The 20,927-nt window shown below is 38.2% G+C and overlaps 1 protein-coding gene across 1 annotated transcript in view; it reads left to right on the forward strand.

Moving 5' to 3' along the window:
- CPE (carboxypeptidase E) overlaps positions 1-20,927 on the forward strand; it is a 66,130-nt gene that overhangs the window by 34,067 nt on the left and 11,136 nt on the right. Inside the window, exons 2-4 of the mRNA XM_067468711.1 lie at positions 12,559-12,755; positions 14,598-14,765; positions 19,707-19,824. Of these exons, the coding sequence (XP_067324812.1) occupies positions 12,559-12,755; positions 14,598-14,765; positions 19,707-19,824 (483 nt within the window). The remainder of the gene's footprint in view (positions 1-12,558; positions 12,756-14,597; positions 14,766-19,706; positions 19,825-20,927) is intronic.

The raw sequence follows: 20,927 nt of genomic DNA on the forward strand, positions 1-20,927 counted from the left end.
TTCAAGTAAGTGAAAATAAGGTGTTTGATTTTTTGAATTAATTGTTCATGGAGAAAATATCTGTTGTGTTATTTCTTGAGTATATTAGAACTCCAGACTGAATTTGGTATCTCTTGTCTCTCTAGTTCTTGCCTCACATTGATTATATGGTATGATAACATTTAAAATTTAACATTTCTAAACGTTAATAATTTAGTACTTCTATCATACCAACTAACAATATCATGTGAAATAGCTTCTCAGACTGTCTCTTCTGCTATCTCTTCTCTAGTGTCATATGGACACAATGGAGTGGGCAGTGGTGCTGCCAGATCAGGAGTTTCGGATGGAAATGCAGGACAGTCAGCAAAATGAGCAGGTGTTTCACCACTTTTTAATATAAGTGAAGCAAAATTAGTCCACATTTACCACTGGAAACCTTTGTTCTATAAGGCTTTACTTCTGGAGTCTAAATTATCTAATCACAACATGGAGGCTGTGTAATGGGTCAGAAATCATGAAACAGCTGCTTTGGGCAGGGTGGTAACTGCTTTCCTTATTCTTCCTAAGTAATCCTTGCTATTTTAAGTTGCAACTGTCTTGCGTGTCTTTAAGCAACATGTGTACATGTTAGCTGTGTATCTTAATCACATTTTTCTTGATGCTCTCATCAAAGTGGCAACTGAATTATCCTGCCTGTTTCAACCAATGGACTTTCAAAATATTCAGGCGCTCCAATTTTCATAGTCCATGCAGGAAAATTATTGCTGCTGGATATAAGCTTTTGATGAGCCGTTGTCTCTCACAAGGGAGACACATCCCATAGTTTCCGTGTCTAGCCTGATCTCTCCCCAAGACAGATGTGCTTTGAGCTGGTACTCATTCCAGCCGTGTAATCTGGAAATATATATATTGGAAGACATTCTTCACTAGAATTGTTAGGTAGAGCATCTCTCTCTCTCTCTCTCTCTCTCTCCCCCCCCCCCCTTTTTTGGCATCATTGTCAACAATGAGGTAAAGGTAGGATAAAGTTGCCAAGAAATAACAGTATTCAGTTGATCCTTCTGAAATTTCCATTCGCTTGTCTGCTCAGCCCACCAGCCTCAGGATTCACAGTGGAAGAATGGAAAATTGTACCAACCATTGTGAACTGTTATGGGAGGGGGGGGGGAATCTGCATGGAACAATTTAAATGTACTGTCAAAAGCAAGATATACAATGCCAGTGGCATTAGATTCTATATCTAGCCCATCATGCCATATGGCATTTGTTCAAGAGACTGCTCCAGAGAAAGAAGCCATGGTAAAATCCACCAATTTTTCATTGACTAAATGGGTCAGTGACACAGTGTATGTGTATCGGTTTGTTTTTAATGTAGCAGATTTCTGAGATCTTATGTACAGGAACTGCTATTGCACAGAATGTTCTCTTCTTTGTTTTCTTTCACTCACCAACAAGGCCTGGAAACAAAACAATCATTCCTATTCTTCTTTTTAAAAATTCAGGAGAGACATAGACTTACTGTTATTTGCTTCAAAGCCAACACAACACTTAGGTCAAACTGTGCATTGAAGATCTGGGACATCCATTCTCAAAATGGCAGTCTTTTCTATTCCCTTTTGCATCAGTTTAACATGGCCTATCAACTTTGTAATCAAACTTTTTGTCTTCTATAATCTGATGCTAGGGAAAGCCTACATTACATCATGGATTTGTTTTGGGCTGTCGTCATAACAGACAAGACTATTCGTTGAATTATTCCAATAGCTGGCTTTCTGCAGTGAGGAAATGGCTTGAATCTAATTTATATTTAAACTAGAGTGGACCTATTGATTATGCAAAACAATATTTATATTAGTAAAATTGATTTGGTGCATTACTCTAGTTTGGATTACCAACTGGATGTAGATTTTGTGAGATTTTTGATGGAAAATAGAAAATTGCCCCTTACCCGCACACTATAATTGTCTAATAAAAGTACTGCTTGGTGGCAGAAAATATCAAGAGATACACTCAAGTGTTTTATGTATTATTTATTAATGTAGTCAGTTAACAACAAACAAGTAAATAATCCTCTCTGTTCATTTCCCACAAAGAATGCCTGAAATTAAAAAACCCTGTAACATAAATTGATATTCAGAATAAGCAACAGAGTTTGGAAATAGTGGCCCTTATCCTAACTCCTTCCACAATCTATTTGGTTTTGTATTGTCTATTATCTCACTCCAGGCATCCTCAAACTGCGGCCCTCCTGCTGTTTGGACCTCCAACTCCCAGAAGCCCTAACAAGCTTGTTCAATTGTCAGGAATTCTGGGAGTTGAAGGCCCAAATAGCTGGAGGGCCGCAGTTTGAGGATGCCTGTCTTACTCAGTTGGCTAAAAGGTAATATGCTTTCCAATGTATATATTTTCCAATGGTGACATGACTTGTACTTGATGGACATTTGATGCCATTTGGAAACTTGGTTTGGGGAGTGGTGGCTTCAAATGCATGGAATCTACATATGTATTCCAAAGAAATGAACAAATCATAGTCTTAGATTTACCAATATGCTACTGACTGCTCCAAAGAAGTGCTAAAATTAGCACTAAGTAGTCATATAGTTTTAACTTCATAGTTATATGTAGTAATTAGTTTTTATGATTTCTTTGTGTACTGTATGTTGGCATTTAATTTTTGCCATTATTATGTTGTTAACTTCCTTGAGTCCCCCCAGGGGTGAGAAAGGCAGTATATAAATACAGGAAATAAAATTATTAATAAATATGCCTAGTCACATACCATATCCACATATGCATCTGCTGGAACAATTGCTTTTTTCCAAACTCTTCCACTTGAGGGGCAAGATTTGGCCATGCGATAATGACCCATGCTATAAATACTACCACTATATTTTTCTGTGCTGAAAGATAAGTGCTAAGACCTATTTCTTTAAAAATGCCCTACTTTTGAAAAATGCATGCACCATCCCTGTTTGAAGATGTGAGATGCTGCAAGCTAAAGTAGTCACTTTGATCAAGTTCTGGTAAATTTTGAAGATGATCACATAATTTCAAAGCAAGTGATGTACAGAACAAAGGAAATATCTATTTTCTTCTCCAAATCAAGTGAGCTTTTAGTGGATCTACAGAATCCTTCGTTCTCCTTCTTGTCCTTTCGCAATACAAAATGAAGCCTTTCCCTTCATTCTACTTCTTGTCCTTCAGCAATACAAAATGATGTCTTTCCCTTCGTTTGTGAAAGTATTTTTGTGCTGTTTTTAATTTTAAAATGTAAACCATACTTTGTTACGCTAGTAGATTTTAGTCAGTTTATGTCAAACAACAACAAAAGTTACAAAATAGGAATAAATCAGTAAACACACCACATTCTCTAACAGACATATGATGTAATACTACTCAGCCGTGACAGACTTTGTATTTCTAGGCGCAAAGATTACTGCAGATGCAGACTGTGGCCAGGAAATCAGAAGACGCTTACTTCTTGGGAGGAGAGCAATGTCCAGTCTCGATAAAATAGTAAAGAGTAGAGACATCAGACTGGCAACAAAGATCCGCCTAGTCAAAGCCATGGTATTCCCTGTAGTAACCTACGGATGTGAGAGCTGGACCTTAGGGAAGGCTGAGCGAAGGAAGATCGATGCTTTTGAACTGTGGTGCTGGAGGAAAGTGCTGAGAGTACCTTGGACTGCGAGAAGATCCAACCAGTCCATCCTCCAGGAAATAAAGCCCGACTGCTCACTGGAGGGAAGGATAGTAGAGACAAAGTTGAAGTACTTTGGCCACATCATGAGGAGACAGCAAAGCCTAGAGAAGACAATTATGCTGGGGAAAGTGGAAGGCAAAAGGAAGAGGGGCCGACCAAGGGCAAGATGGATGGATGGCATCCTTGAAGTGACTGGACTGACCTTGAAGGAGCTGGGGGTGGTGACGGCCGACAGGGAGCTCTGGCATGGGCTGGTCCATGAGGTCACGAAGAGTTGGAGACGACTGAACGAATGAACAACAACTACTACTCAGGGAAAGCTAGTTTTAAAAGCATGTTTTCTGGATTAATCTAGTCCAAGTTACTATTTTTTTCTTTGTGTCTTTTGTATGTGTTATATTTTCACCCCATAATTTGTATGAAAATGGCTGCCAATGGGCTGACTGATGAAATTATGATAAAAGAAGTGGAAAGGGAAATCCTTTAGTGACAAAATGTCTAATACTAGTTATCCTTGTAAAGTTTCCACATACATGCTTTCTGCACCAAAAGCAATGCAGTTATTTAAAGATACAGCAGACATAGCTCTACTCCCATATGTTTTCTGGGTCTGCCATACACACTTTGCACCTGGATTTGCTTACGTTTATGCTTCCATACTATTTGCCTTCTGGTCTTATTTGACATTTTCCACCCACGCAGGTTCGGAGATGAATTATAGAGATTAGTTCTCTGGTTCAGTTATGTGCTACAGTGGGTTGACCAATCTGTCCAGATAATATTTTTTAAAAGAAATTGTTATTAAACAGCCTGTTCTTTGATGAATTCTCTTTTTATTATCCATGAACTGTCTGCTTTGTCCCTTTATGTTTTATAAATGTCTCTTTCAATTAATCAAGAGAGGGGTAGATATCTGCCTAGTCCAGTGTTTCTCAATCTTCCTAATGCCGAGACCCCTTAATACAGTTCCTCATGTTGTGGTGACCCTGAACTATAATTTGGGATTTGGGATGTTTCGTTGCTGGGATTTATAGTTAACCTACAATCAAAGAGCATTCTGAACTCCACCAAGGATGGAATTGAACCACACTTGGCATACAAAGCTCCCATGACCAACAGAAAATACTGGAAGGGTTTGATAGGCATTATCCTTGAGTTTTGAAGTTGTAGTTCACCTACGTCCAGAGAGCACTGTGGACTCAAACAGTGTTATATAGGTACCAAACTTGGCACAAATACTCAATATGCCCAAACGTGAACACTGGTGGAGCTTGGGGAAAATAGACCTTGACATTTGGGAGTTGTAGATGCTGGGATTTATAGTTCACCTACAATCAAAGAGTATTCTGAACCCACCAATGATAAGAATTGGGCCAAACTTCCCACACATAACTCCCACGCCTTGAAGGGACATGCTTGCTTGAGCCTCCCTCCAGCCTCACACGCTCTCTCTTGCTCACACATGCACACCACATTGCCATGAGCCGAGCATGCCTGCTCTCAACTCCCCGCTTGGAGCCTCAGAAACAGCTCTCCCCTTGGCTGAGAGGCCAGCCAATCACAGTAGAGGAGGGCTTTTGGTGGGAGGATTCATCCCTCTGTTTCCGAAAAGAAAGAGAAGGACAAGGCAGAGAGATCTTCAGCCTGCTCTCTCCTCCTAAGACCATCAGAAATATGTTTTCTCATGGCCTTTGGCAACCCCTCATGTTGGACTGCTCCTCGCTGTAAAAGGGCTTTTTGTATTTCAGAAAGATGAATTTGAACATAACTACCAATAGTTTTCTTCTTGATGCCCTAGTCTTAATTTTCCACCCCCCAACTGTGCTTTGTTGTTTATTTTTGTTATTCTTCTTTTCCAAGTTTTGTTTCTTTATCCTTTTTAATTTTATTAATAGTTTAATTCTTTTTTCATAATTCTTTTCAACAATTTTTTAAGGAAGGAAGTAGAAAGAGAGAGAAGGAGGGAGGAAAGAGGGAAGGAAAGAAGGATGAAATGGAGGAAGGGGAGGGGGGAGAAAGAGGGAGGGAAGGGAGGGAGGGAAGGAAAGGAAAGAGAGAAGGAAGGAAGGATAGAATGGTGAGAGAGAGGGGGGCCTGAGAAAAGAGCCCAAGGGGCCACACCTGGCCTCCAGGCCTGGGTTTGCCCATACCTGCAATAAAATGTGTTTTCTGTTCTAAAACAGCAACATGCTGTGTGGGGCTACAATTAACATAGAAAACTCCATTAGCTCATGTCAACTCTTTGTGCATTCATGCAAATAAATAAATAAATAAATAAATAAATGAGGAGAAATAACCTGAAGATGAAATGTGGTTTGGTAGTGACAGTGACAAGCCGATTAAGCAGTAAAAGGAACTAAGTGTTCCTCTTTTGTTTGTTTTTCCTTTAATGGCCCAAACAAAAGGTCACATGTTATATTATGAGCATAGCATTAAGCCATAAAGAGCAGCAAATTGGATACGAGGTGCTTCCATCGTCATATTAGGTGCTTTCAGAAATCTGCTGTTACAGTCTTCATGGGACTTGACTATTATGGGTCTCAAATTGATAGCATTTTGAAAGTCATCTCCTCCAATGTTTGTGCTCCTGAGGAATATCCATTTATAGTTAATGGTTTCAAAAACCCTGTAAAGTAAAGGTGCAGTATCTATGAATTTCTAGTGCTTGAAGAGAACAGATATCTTCATATGTCAAGACACTATATCAAAAATGATCTGCTGCTGTGAGTGATTTTTGCCAAATAAAGAAAAATGTATGCTTTTCTTGTAAAAAAAACCCCCAAAAAATCATTTCCTTAAAATGGATTGGGGGGGGGGGGGGGGGCTGCAAAAAATTATCCTAAAATGCGAATAAAAATGAAATGCCCTTAAAAGCATTTATAATGTTATCCAAAGGAGACAAAATACATAATTCTTGCATGTAAGAATGAAATAATAAATGTTAATATCTTTTCATCATAGATTAAATAAACTTTGAGATAAATAATGTATGAACTATTTTGTGATCTTCATCATTGTCATAACTGAATATGATTTCCAATGTACCCTTCTGTAATATTCTTCATTAACCTGATATACTCCAGAGGTGCCAGAGCTTCAATTCCCATCATTCTAACCATTGTTTTCATGACTTAGATGACAGTGAAACACATCTGGACAGCTCCAGGTTGATGTAGACTGTTCTCTATATTGAAAAAGGAAGCTTGTTTTGTACTGACATGCTTCCATTAATTCAGTTTTGAATGAATTACCTGAATACAGTTTGAATGATTTACATTTTGGGAGCAGCTGCACTGTCAGGTGTTGTGTGCTGCCTTGTTTATTTTGTAATTTTCCATTTATTCATGCCATGAATAAAGGGTGAAATAGAACTGTCAAGTGCAGTATTGCTGAACTGATGAATGGTTGGCAGAAACGAAATGACTCATTCCCTAGAATCTGTAGAAGTTGTTAAAATGCTGCATATATGTCATAATGTGCTACCTTATACATAGATGCCTCAATATGGTCTTACAAAAATAGGTGCTTCTGTAGATATATCAGTGATATCTGACATTAATGGGGGCTTGTAGTCCAACATATTTAGAGCCCTTCCAGGCAGGCCCAAAACCCATGTTGGATTTCGAATTAACCTGAGACAACCAAATGATGCCTCAAATTAATCCAGAGTAAACTGGGATTTCCTGGTTTATTCTGGATTTTAAAGAGGAAATGGGGGGCTGGGGGCTGATCAACCTGGAGGGCATTTAGCCCCCATAAAATCCCAGGGTTTGGGGCTGCTGTGTAGCCTCAATCCCAGTTAAAATCCTAGTTCCTCTTGGGATTTTGACCTCTCTGGAAGGGCCCTTAGGGGGTAGTAAGCTTATAAATTCTGCTTTACTCTGTTATCAATATAAGTATTTCCTACTGTATAAAAGCTTACATCTTTTTGATGGTTGGTTATTCAAAGAATATATTGGCATATACTGCCAGTGAACACTAACAGAGTGTGTTCTGCTCAATGCCATATTAAAGGTAAGACAATCAGAAAAATGTGAAGTCTCTCTGGGATGTCAGGAAGCTAGAACTAACTGGTGCCTTTCCATCAAGGAAAACGATTTGTGATGCCTCTGATACTTGCTGCATGACCAGGGACAGGAGTAATATCTTAAGTTCTTCTCAAGCTAATTCTCATTTAAAAAAAAATAGTACAAAAATAAACACAGAAAAGTCACACACAAAAAAAGACTTTTTCTCTGCAAGTTTCCCCCTTACCCACATGAGACAGAATGACATATCTTCATCTCCAGGGTATGTTATAAGACATTATTTATTTACTTATGTTGCTGACAGTTGGACCATCTGCATTTTTTTTTAAAAAAAAGAATGCACGTAATAGTGAAATTTGGGGATCCATGATAATGTTTTTATTACTAAAGGATAGGTGCTCCCACCTCACCCACTCCTTGAGCTTCCCTTAAACCATGCAGTCTAGTGCATGAATGCAACCAGCTTTCAATAGTTTTGAACAATTAAGTTGGGGTGGGAACCTTTTCTTCTGATGAGTGTGTCACCTATCAGGAATGAGGTACACCCTCCAATTAAATCTAACAGCCCAAATAAAGTCAGTTGAACTCCATTAGAATTCAGTAGAAGTTACTCTATTTTGCATGCTGAGCTGTGTCTATAAACTACAAGTTTTAATCTGCATGTTTCCTGTATGCCAGATCAGTTTTGATTTTTTACATGTCTTTTTCACATAAGTACAATCAATTAATTTCATCACCCCAAAGCGTTTATTTTAAAACTAACCTCTAGTGATTTTATTTCTGGTTGAAGCTAAAAACAAAACAGATTTCCTATTTCAAAGACATTTAGATTAATGAATTTCCTGTTGCTTGTGCTGGTTACATTTAGGACAGTGTATGCCTGCAAGGACAGTGTGTGCAGATCGTAAAATTTACAAGTGACAGGCAAATGGAGATCATCAGAAACACCAACGCTGTTTGCACAAGAGTAGTACTAGATTTCCTCTAATGAATAAAAGAACATGTAGATAACTTTAGCAAAGATCATTTGCTTTAAAGTTTAAATAAAATGTTGCTCACAAAACACTTTAACCTTGTGAAACTTTCTCAGATGTCTGTGGTACTGCATTGACATGAACAACTTAGAAAATTTGCTGCAATATTACATAAGGAAAACCAGATCTTCCTTCATTTATAGTAGTTTCACTTAGGACCCATTTGTATTTTTAGATCACTTATTTAACCCTAACCCTAACCCGTGTTAAAAGCATTGCATATATAAGTATAAAACTGATAAAAATAGAAGGAGCACAAGCGACTAAATAATTGTTGACCAAAACTGGGCAACAGCGACCATATTGTCTGTAGCTTTTAGCAATTCTTCCTCTGTACGTGAGGCAGGGCATTGTGGACAAGCATACAGGTGCAGAGTTGTTTGTTCTGCCCCACAGTTGCACAAGGTGGAGGATTCTTTTAGTTAGTTCCATTTTGCTAGGTTGTCTTTTGATCTGCCCACTCTGCTTCTGAGTCTGTTCAGGGACGTCCAAGTTGCCCATTCTTGGTTTGCACCTGGTCACTAAGAACCAGGGATCTGACCAATATTATACAATATTCTAGGGGTTTGACAGATATTATACAATATTTTTATTTGTTCTTTCACACACAAATAGAGTTTCCATGCAGATGTAAAATAAGACCTCCAGCCTCTGAAATTAGGTTCTAACCTTTGGGTATCACACTACACTGTTGTGCCATGTTATACCGTTCAAAGCTCATTTCAGTTGTATTCACAATTATAGCTGATTCTGTGCTAACTTCTGGCAGAAGCAAACCACAGAATCGCCTTTGGAACTTAGAAGATTTGATAGATGTGGGAAGAATAGATGAAACTGTGGATACCTGTAGTATTGGTAGGAGCATTAGTGTAAGAAATTACTTTTGTAACATCAGTGAAGTTACTTTTTATTTAATTCCAATACTTTTGAAACAAATGTTAGTGTTTTTATATACTGTGTGATTCCCTAGAGGTAAATTATCAACTGAATTATGTTTCTTTGTCTTGACATCTAGGCATCCCCTGGGCAGCGTCCTTGCAGACGGCCAATTCTCTCACATCAAAAGAGACTTGCAGTTTCTCAAGTCACTCCTGACACAAAAAAAGTGGTGTTAGATGTTCTGATTAAAGTTGCCATCCCTCCCCCCGCGCCCAAAGATCACAAGCAGTTCTGACCCATTTCTTCTTGACTGATAGAAGATTGGCTTTTTTGAAAGCTTGGTCATGGAGGAGGCATATTGTTTCCTTATATTCCAGTATCTAGTCTTTTTAGGAACAAGTCTATAAGTTGTTTAGGAAGATACCTATTGTCTAGTTCTGAGTTACATGGGCATTTCCTCCACAGTTTCAGGTTCTTCATGGAAATAATTTTCAATAAGTCAAATGTTAGCTGTTAGCAATGACATATCTCAAAATACTGAGAGATTAATAGCACTTTTCATCATGAAATTGTGGAAATTACAGCCTTAGATCACTGAAATTATATCTTTGAGCACTTCATGCTGAATTCTTTTTGTCTTGGGTCAAATGTTTCAGTAAAATCAAGTAAATCACAAATCATTATGTTGGAACTACATTTCTGAACATCACAAATACAAAAGGATTTGTGTAACAGGCATAATATCACACTGTTTGCTAATACGGTTTTTGAGGGGGGAAAAAGAGGCATGTTGAACTGTAACTCAATTCTGCTCCAGTCAGCAGAGCCAATTGTCAGAAATGGCGAATATCGGAGTCTATCATCTGGAAGACTACAGGGTCACCATGTTTACCTTTACAATGTTCACTTTACCCAACCATAACTCAATAAAGCTAATTTTGAGACTGCAACACCCATAATGTTCCATTAGTGTGGCCAGTCACTAGCCACGTAAAGCTTTGTTAAGTTGAAAATTGTCCAGCTGAAATTCTTACAACAACTCTCATATTGTAAATGGGAGGTTTCAAAGGAATGACTCACTTGAGACCACCAGAAGGAAAATTCAAACTAGGGACTTCTGGGTTCATGTTATATCCCGCGTGCTTTTTATGCAGATTTCAATGTCACACATGCCATTTCACTAAAGTGCTTCCCATAGAGGAGTTTAAATGTTTTAAATTCAGCCCTTTTAAAAATGGAGTTAGAAGAACCTAAAGTTTGACAGGAAGTGGATTAATTTGCTATGTTGTAACTACTGTCTGGTAATTATTTACTGCCACCAAGAGTTTGGATGCTTTTTGAACTTCAGAAAATGCATGGTATTTGATCAGAAGGAAGTAAGTGAGGAAGGAGACAGGATGTAATTAGGAAATGAAGGCAAGAGAAGGGTTAAATGGATAGGACATCAGTGCTTCGGAAAATGCTTTGTTGTGACATAATATACTTGTTTAAATAGATATATAATGTGTTTTATAGGCCATTTAAAATAGTGATGTTTCCCTTTCATACTTCTAATGCTTATGAAGCTAAGACATCTACCAACAACAAAACCTGCTCTGTATCCCACAGAGTTTATTTGCTATGCAACTGGGCCTTTTTAGTGACACCACCATACATTCTGTCCCAGAGAAGACATGGTTCTCTTAATTTTTGATGGTGTTTTGATGGATTGTAAATAAATGTCCTTATTTCTCTTGACTGTAAATAGTTTCTGATACATGATTGAAACTCTATAACTTTGAATTTAAGGGTTAACTTTTAATATTTAAAAATGAAATGAAAATAAATTAAAACAAATTTGTGTGATGGAAGATTTGGGGATAATGTGCTATCTATGGGCCACACCTCCCTGACCCTTGATATATGTATGAGAGTATTGTTTATGAATTATTATATGATTAAAGTGTAAAAATATTAGAATTCCGGTCAACTGTTTTGCAGAGTTCATTGAAAATTTTATCTCTTGCTATGTTGATAAAGCATTATTTCCAAGTAATTTGTATTACAAAGTATATGGAAGGTATTTTAGCTCACAGAAGGGGAATTCATCTTATCCACTCTTGCACCATTTCCCAATCCATTCTGCAAGGGTTTTCTAAATCTGCCTGTAGTGATAGAGGATAAGGGGCTGGAGAGCCTGCTGTAGGGAGGTAATAAAGATAAAGGCTTTCCCTTGACATTAAATCTAGTCGTGTCTGACTCTGGGGGAGTAGTGGTGGTGGTGCTCATCTCCATTTCTAAGCTGAAGAGCCAGAGTTGTCTGTAGACACCTCCAAGGTCATGTGACCAGCATGACTGCACGGAGCACTGTTACCTTCCCACCAGAGCAGTTTCTATTGATCCACTCACATTTGCATGTTTTTGAACTGCTAAGTTGGCAGAAACTGGGGCTAATAGCAGGAACTCAACCCGCTCCCCAGATTCAAACTAACAGCCTTTCGGTCAGCAAGTTCAGCAGATCAGCAGTTTAACCTGCTGCGCCACCAGAGGTAAAGGCAAGCAGATTCACTGATTTTATTGGCTTGCATCTGTATCTAATTACAACTATACTTATGTTAATATTTTATTTGAGTGTCAACCCTCTGTAGTCTGTTTTAGATTTTAGGCTATTCCAGTGAAACTTTGCTGCATTTTAGCTTAATGTAGCAGAAGTTGTAGAGTTGGGTTTACATTTGCAGAACAGAACATCTTTTCTACCATTCCCTGGTAGATACAGGAGAGAATATGGAGCATGGGGCTACAGATACAGAAATTGTTTCTCCCTTGGAACCATTCTAAAGAACAATTCTGTTTTATGATCTCTGGCATCTAATATACACATTTTGTATTTCAGAATTTGATTTTATTCAGTGTATCACTTACATTTCACATTCCATCTTTCTCTGTGTTGTAGGAGAGCCAGAATTCAAATATGTTGGGAACATGCATGGAAACGAAGCTGTTGGAAGAGAGCTTCTCATCTTCTTGGCTCAATACCTGTGCAATGAATACCAGAAGGGAAATGAAACAATCATCAACTTGATCCACAGCACACGCATCCACATCCTGCCATCCCTGAATCCAGATGGATTTGAGAAGGCAGCATCACAGGTATGGACACTGTAGCCATCAAGGCACTAACTCAATGTGTGGTTCTTGATTCTGATCCTTGTTGTAGAACCTATATATGTACAGTTGTACATAAATATAGTTGTTATGTTCCATGCAACATTCATTACTTGAAGGAAAATGGCAGCAGGTGGCCTATATATCAGTGAGACAGTGAATCCTTTCCAGGTTTTTGGCTGGCATTAAAGGAGCTATCCATGGTACTGAACCTATTTAGGAACAAGGTGCAGCACTTTAGAAAGACACTTTAAAGTCTAGATTTAGGGGGGCGACCTAACCTCCCATGGAATTGAGTTCCACAGCTTGGGAATAGCCACTTAGAAGTCTTCTCCCGTCCTGTGGGAATCGTTTCTAGTTGCCCCCTCCCCCTTTGCTCTCTTTTCTGGTGGCAAATAAAGGCCTTTTTTAAAGGCAGGCATTCTTAACTCATGTGGCAGAAGAGTGTTTGAAAGAAGTAAGTTGTTCTTGTATCCTTTTCCAATTCTGTTTTAAATTCTTTTTATCCACAAGCTTTTTAACAGAATTTTCTGATTTTGTAAAATAAGATGCAGTATAGCAGTACTGCATTATTCTCTTGTGGAAGGTCACTTGCATAGTACTGTTACAAACTGCAGACATAAGCTGAAATTAAGTACATGCACAGCACTATATTTGTGGTGCCACTTTTTCCAAGGTCATCCAGTGATCACCAGGGAAAGCAGCTAAAATACGTCAGTTATGAGCCAACATTTCTCTAGTGCTTTCCTTCCTTCACAGCTGCTACCTCTGTGGTGTCACCCACCCTCTTGCCATTGGAATACTTGAAACCAGTAGAGTGTATCAACAAGCCATAATGTGTAGGGGGAAGCTGTGGCTCTCCCAACATTGAAGTGAAACACCCATCGTTTCCAGACTTGCTAGCTAGTGCTGATGCGGGTGGGAGTCAACATCTGGAGGCTACAGACGCCATATACTGGAGATATGTGGTGGCTCTTCTCCTTTGTCATCTTTGTGTGCTTATTTTCTTGAGAATGAATATTGCGTTTTCTGCATGTAGTTGCTCTTTTGTAGTGTTTTGCAATTCCCTACCTATTCTCTCCTTTTCTGTGTGATTAGGCTCCATATATAGCAAAGGGGTCCAGTTGTCTTCATTTTATTGCCAAGTTTCATTTCATTACTGATGTCAAGAAATGAGTGACCAGGGACACTCAGTGTGGGAGCGCCACCTAGTGGCTCCACTCACCCTTTTCTCCTTTAAGCTTTAAAGTTTATAACATGAATTGACCAAAGAAAATGTTTAATTATCCAGTGTGTATTTATTACTGCACCATCTAGCTTGAGTTTGTGCAAAACAGTGGATATGTTTTTTTGTCTTATGCTGAATCATTCTTTTCCGATGTCAGCAACCGAGGGGGAGGGGAGGGGAGAGAGTGGATATTCTAATATTTGCACTTTTTTCTCATTGGCACTCATTTGCACACATATTCGTTGGCTTCCATGTATAGTTCTTCTATTGCAAATTAATCACCACACACAGACATTTCCTATAGTTCAAAGTTAATTCAGAGGCACTCTGTTGCAGTGATTCCAGACATAACAGACTTCTTCACATGTCCAGTAAATGGGTTAAGTTTTTCTGTTCCAAAAATTTCTGAACTTTGATTCTACCCCTTTTTTAAAACTAATAAACCCAAATATCTCTTGAGCATCTGGAAATGTGTTTCCCGTTTCTTCCTGTTGAAGTTGATGAACCACTTTTTAAAGGGATCCTTGTAGTTGTGCTGTGCTATTAAATTATATTTGTTTGTTTTCTAATAATCTCTTTCTGTTTCTTTTATGTCATAGCCAGGTGAGCTCAAAGACTGGTTTGTTGGCCGAAGTAATGCACAGGGGATAGACCTCAACCGAAATTTCCCTGATCTGGATAGGATAGTTTATGTCAATGAAAGAGAAGGTGGTCCGAACAATCACTTACTGAAAAACCTAAAGAAAGCTGTGGATCAAAACCCAAAGGTAATAATAGTATTTTTTTTTGTTTCCTAATAATCTGCCAACCCCTTTAGCTGTAATCCCTCCATTTCTTAATTCCCAGAAAGTTGGATGAAGTGGTGATGAGAGGGTATTTATTCCACTTAAGAGGGTGGAGATATCGATGAAATTGGGGCGGTTGGGCATGTTAGTATTTGCCAGGCACTTTATAACTGTTATTCCATGAGGTAGTCAGAGGGAGTTGCTTTACATCCCCTCCAATAAAGAACAATGACCACCAGCACAACAAACTTGATATGGAGAGAACAGTGCAAAGCTTTTATCATGAAGCTTATAGGAACTCTTTCAACATTGCTTCCACACAATCCATTGTGCGCATCTATCTATCTATATCACACTGTGCTGCCATAGCTAATGTGACATAAAAAAGACATAATAACAAAAAAAAAGACATAATAACAAAAAGACATAATAACAAAACATTAGATATGAGCTGAGGGGGTGCTAGAGATGGAAATGCTTCTTTGGCACTTTGAAATAAATAAATAAATAAATAAATAAATATAACATTTTTGTGTACCCCATAAATAGGTGGGCAGAATTTGGCCTATTATTATTATTATTATTATTATTATTATTATTATTATTATTATTTGAAACACAACAAGATGAGTCCACAGCAAACAAGATCACTCTGCTGGCTGTTGTATTGGATCACACATTGGGCACTTCCCAAGTGTCTAGGACTGTGTGATGTATCGACGAATAATGCGTGCAGATCCCAGTAAGATGGCCTTCTTCAACTGGCAGATGGTAATTTTGTCAGCGCCGATTGTGTTTACGTGCAGGCCAAGGTCTTTAGGCACTGCACCCAGTGTGTTGATCACCACTGGGACCACCTTGACTAGCTTGTGCCAGAGTCTTTGCAGTTCGATCTTTAAACCCTCATATCGTGTCAGCTTTTCCAGTTGTTTCTCTTCAATCCTTCTGTCATCTGGGATTGCAATATCGACAATCCATACTTTGTTTTTTAACACTATCATCATCATCGGAACATGGTGGTATTCTCTAATACATATGCTGCTGGTCATTTTTAAGGTTATGGTTTCAGTGCTAGAATTACCTGGAATGAGGGCATTCCACTTTGAGGCTTACAATACCACATTCAATATCATTCACACACACAAACACACACACACACACACACACATATCTCAAGAGAGTACTGAGCAGCAGAATACAACATTAAATGTAGAGAGCCAAAACAATCTAAAATCAAATCCAAAGGTCTGGCAAACTGTAATAAAAGTGTAGACTAGCGATAATCAAAGTGTGATTCATGGACTAGTGCTAGTCTGCTGAAGAGCTTGAGGAATGAAAGGAATAATGGGCACAAATATGTTACCGGTTCATTGCAATTTAGAAAACAAATTGCTGACCCTCTGTGTCAGCTACCTTAAAAAGCAATTGTCTAGGTCAGGGTGTTAGACTCATTTTCATTGAGGCTGCCTTCAAAGAGCTGTTGATTCCATGGGCCGAGAAACTGGATACTGAAGGCCAACAATATTTTTTTACATAGTGGTCAGTTCTCTTTAGTTTTTACCTGTTTGGGTCCCCAGATGTCATTGAATGAAAGCTCCAATCGCTTATCTATCATACGGACTGGGGATAATGGGAATGGCAGCCCAACAGCACTTGTGCTTCTGAGATTGGGGAAAGGTTAAAATATATTTCAAAGTCAGGCATAATGTCCATAAGCCTTGTCTCTAAATTCAAACCCCACTATCCTGACTAACCAAAACAAATTGCAGCCTTCCATATGTTAATGTATTATAACTCCCAACTGCTCTAATGATGTCTACTAATGAGGAACACTGGAATTGTAGGACAGCGTCTGGAGGGCCATGTAAAATGACATGACAGGCCACATTCGACCAATGGGCCTTGAGTTTGACACATGTTGTCTAGGTGATCTGGTGAAATCAATGGAGAAAGAGCTGTAGTTATCATGATACAAGATACTTTCTTTTGAGTATGTGGAAAATAATAGTTTCTTGGCAACAAAAGCATTGTCTTGGAGAGTTACATCTGTTCAACACATACATCTGTGCAAAAAAAAAAATTGATGATATTAGGAAAGTCCTAAGAGGCAGAGCAAGCGGAAACTGGTTTGCATTTCAGATTCCATTGCTTCTGCTCTTAGGTACAAAAGGGGTCAATGATACAAATTGTAAATTCAGACAACTAGCTGAATTTATTGGTGTTTTGTAATAGAATCATTTTACAGATTCCCAGTGAGGATGGATTTGAATCATCACATTTCTAACGTATACGATATCACCAAACCCCTATTATTTTGTATTACAAGCATTTTTTTGCCAATCCACCATGGTGGCGCAGCGGTTTAAATCGCTAAACTGCAAGACTTGCTGACTGGAAGGTCGGTAGTTCAAATCCACAGGACAGGGTGAGCTTCTGCCAACCTAGCAGTTTGAAAACGTGCAAATTTGAGTAGATCATTACCTACCGCTTCTGCGGGAAGGTAACAGTGCTCCATGCAGTCATGCCGGCCACATAACCTAGGAGGCATCTATGGACAATGCCAGCTCTTTGGCTTAGAAATGGAGATGAGCACTACTCCCAGAGTCAGATTGGGCTAGATTTAATGTAAAGGGAAATATTGTTAATTCATTTAAATAATGAAAACATGTGAATTTGCAACTAAATAGAGTGTTTATATTTATGTTTTCTTCCTTGACAACAAGAAGACACATTGGAATCGAATTAGTCTTACTTGCTGTTTTGCGGGGGGTATAAATCAAATAGATCATGAAGATTAAGACTGGCTAATTTTTGGATATTTTTCACTAGCATAGCCAGAACTTCCAATTATTTGGCAATAGCAGCAATAAAATGAATCAGACTTCCTCCAGCAATTTCACTGATGATGTGCAGAATTGTTGAAACAACAGGCACTTGATTTCTATATTCAAGAACTGCCAGTTTTGTTGCATTCTCACACTCTGAAGTAGTTTCTAGATGTAAAATTATTTATTTGTTAGTGTACTCCTTTTGTACTGGTCTTGCCTGGTGGATCTTGGGAACCAGGTACAAAGTAGTTCCCATATGTGGAAAAGCCATTCATAGCTGTTTTAAAGGGCTATGTGAACATTGTGTGTTTGTCTGTGTGTGATATGCCTTCAAGTCAACTCCAATTTATGGTGACTCTGTCATAGAGTTTTCTTGGAAAGATTTCTTCAGAGGACATTTGCAATTTACTTTCTCAGAGGCTGAGAGTGTGTGACTTGACCAAGGTCACCGAGTGGGTTTCCATGGCTGAATGGAGATTTGAGCCCTAGTCTCCCAGAGTCCTGGTCAAATACTCAAACCTCAAACCACTGATTCTGCTATGTAGACACTGAATTCAGATTTTATCTGAAACCATATTATATTTTAAAAGACATGTTTAATATAGATGTGTGTGTGTGTATATATATATATATATAGAGAGAGAGAGAGAGAGAGAGAGAGAGAATATACTCTCTCTGTGTGTGTGTATGTATGTGTGTGTGTGCATATATATATATATATACACACACACACACACACACACACACACATCATTTCACGTTCTTCCTTTTAATCCACCATGAATGTTGCAGTAGGGAGTGGGAGACAGAGTACAATGGCTTTGATTCTGCTTTCCTCATTTTGCGTGTGGAAAAAATAACTGCATGAATCCTCACTGGAAACTTTATGATAAAAACAGTTAGGAGTACTTGTAATAGCTAAGCCAGATATTCGGCAGTTAGAAGGGTTGTAGTTCAGTAACAGAATGGACATATTACATCAACAGGACCCACTTTCAATCCTTGGGAAAAATTCCTATCTGAAACTCCAAGAGCCACTGCTAGCTAGTTTTAACACTACTGAGGAACAAGTTTCTTTGACTTGAATCTGGAAACTCAAGTCCTTATGGAATATTTGAATTGGTTGTTCTCAGTTTTTGGTCCTCCAGTTGTTTTTGACCTCAACCTTCAGAAGTCCGAGTCACCATGATCAGTGCTCAGGAATTCTGAGAGTTGAAGTGCCAAATATTTGGAAGCCCAAAGGCTAGAAACCACTGATCTAAAAGTAGTGCCAGGACAAGGATATAGTTTTGATGAGAGAAGGAGCAAGCAAATAAGAAATGATAACCCTATTCACTGCTTCTTTTCTTCATTCCCTTCTCTCAGCAGCTTTACCCCAGCTTGGGTCCAAAATATATGTCTGCCTCAAGTAAGGAAAAAGTGGTATTTTGAGAGGGGAAGAGTAGATGAACAAAAGTTAAGCATTGCTCTGCAGCTAACTTTTCACCTTGTAAAGGACTTTTGAATGCCCACATCACAGCAGTTTCTCAAAGCAGAGTTGGCAAGTGCTATCCACTGCTCTGTGGTGAGCTATCAATGTATATTCCATATTAACTACATCCAGGCTGTCTTTTGGTCCTCTTGAGGAGGAAATTATATTAGAAGATGGTTCTGTTTTAGTGGATGTTTGACATACAAGATCTGTCCGGGATCTGTATTTTACAAGCTCAGAATGCTAAGTTTTGGAAAACTTTTAATTGTTAGAAACTGGAGAAAGATCTCACCACCAGGGACACTAATAATTGAAGTAGTTTAATTATTATGGTTTTGTGCCAGGAGACCACAGTGGACTGCTTTATACACACATTTTGGCAAGTTAAGCACGGCACTGAATTTAAACCCACTTGAGATCATTTTGCCTGTATAATGTATATATCAAGGTGTTGCACCAGTATTTTGCATTAAAATTATTTGAATACCTTCTGAAGATATGAAGTGTGAAGCAGTCCTACATAATTCGATTTTCAGATTTCATTCTAGTCACAGCTGTTCATGGAATTGTTCAATGCTAAAATTACTCTGGCTTTGAAAACATGTACTAAATTTTCTTCTGTAGCTTGCACCTGAAACAAAGGGAGTGATTCACTGGATCATGGATATTCCTTTTGTACTGTCAGCCAACCTTCATGGTGGGGATCTTGTAGCAAATTACCCATACGATGAAACACGCTCTGGTAAGTATAGTACAATACATTAATTGCTTAGTATATTTGTGAAAATGGTCATAATCATACAGGAATAATAAAAGTTTATATGCTTTTTTTCAGTATTCCTATATGAAATTGCAACTACAGCTACTTTAGGCAAGAGTTTTAGGAGAACTAGCATACCCTAGAACAATGTGGAATTAGGAGCTTCATTCAGCTCTGTACATAAGCAGAATTGCTGAAAGGATGGATACTGCTGGCATGAAGTTCCAATGCCAGTAAACATGTTTGGAGTAGAATACATAGACATTATTTATTATTTATTATTTATTTACTTCATTTATATACTGCTTTTCTCAGCCCTTAGGCGACTCAAAGCGGTTAACAGCAGCAATTTCAATGCACACATTACAAAACCATTGGAACATTTAAAAACAATAGCATAACAACAATTAAATATCAATATGACAAATCATTCGTATCTCATCAATAGAATCAGAATCCAATCTCATCATCTGTTACTATATATGTCCTTGCAGGCATGAATAAATAATAACTGTACTGTCATTTTCTCCTTGCTCTGTGAGAAATTAAATATTTCTGTGCAGTATTTTCCCCTGCATTCTAATGTCTCAAAGTAGCTCAGAGGGCTTTTCTGTTTAGAAAGACACATGGGTATTATGTATGAGTGAGTGTAAAATCTGCATCTTATGTGAAGTTTTTTTTCACCATCAAAAAACTTCATATGCTTTTCTTTGTGGAAAAATATTTCAAAATGCTTTGGGGTATTCAAATACTGGAAGAAAACTTTACAAAACTGTTAGTCTTCGTGATGGCCTTTCCAGACTATTAGCAAATTAATTTTTAACTGGGAAACAAATAAAAAGAACATTGTTTCAATCTCTAATGCCTCATTTGGACATAACACTAAAATGTGCTTCAGTACATTTTCAGGAGTACATTTCCAGTACATATTAAAGAGAATATGTCTGAATGATGCTCTGGTTTGTTGTGCCCCATCCCCAATCACCATCCACAAGGAAGAGAAGGAAAGTTCACTTTTGTGTTTACTAATTCTGGTTAATTTTAATTATAGATTACTGAAATAAGTTAGCTTCAGTACAAGATCT

This window comes from Anolis sagrei, chromosome 5 (genome assembly GCF_037176765.1).
Source record: "Anolis sagrei isolate rAnoSag1 chromosome 5, rAnoSag1.mat, whole genome shotgun sequence".
Classification (NCBI taxonomy): domain Eukaryota; kingdom Metazoa; phylum Chordata; class Lepidosauria; order Squamata; family Dactyloidae; genus Anolis; species Anolis sagrei.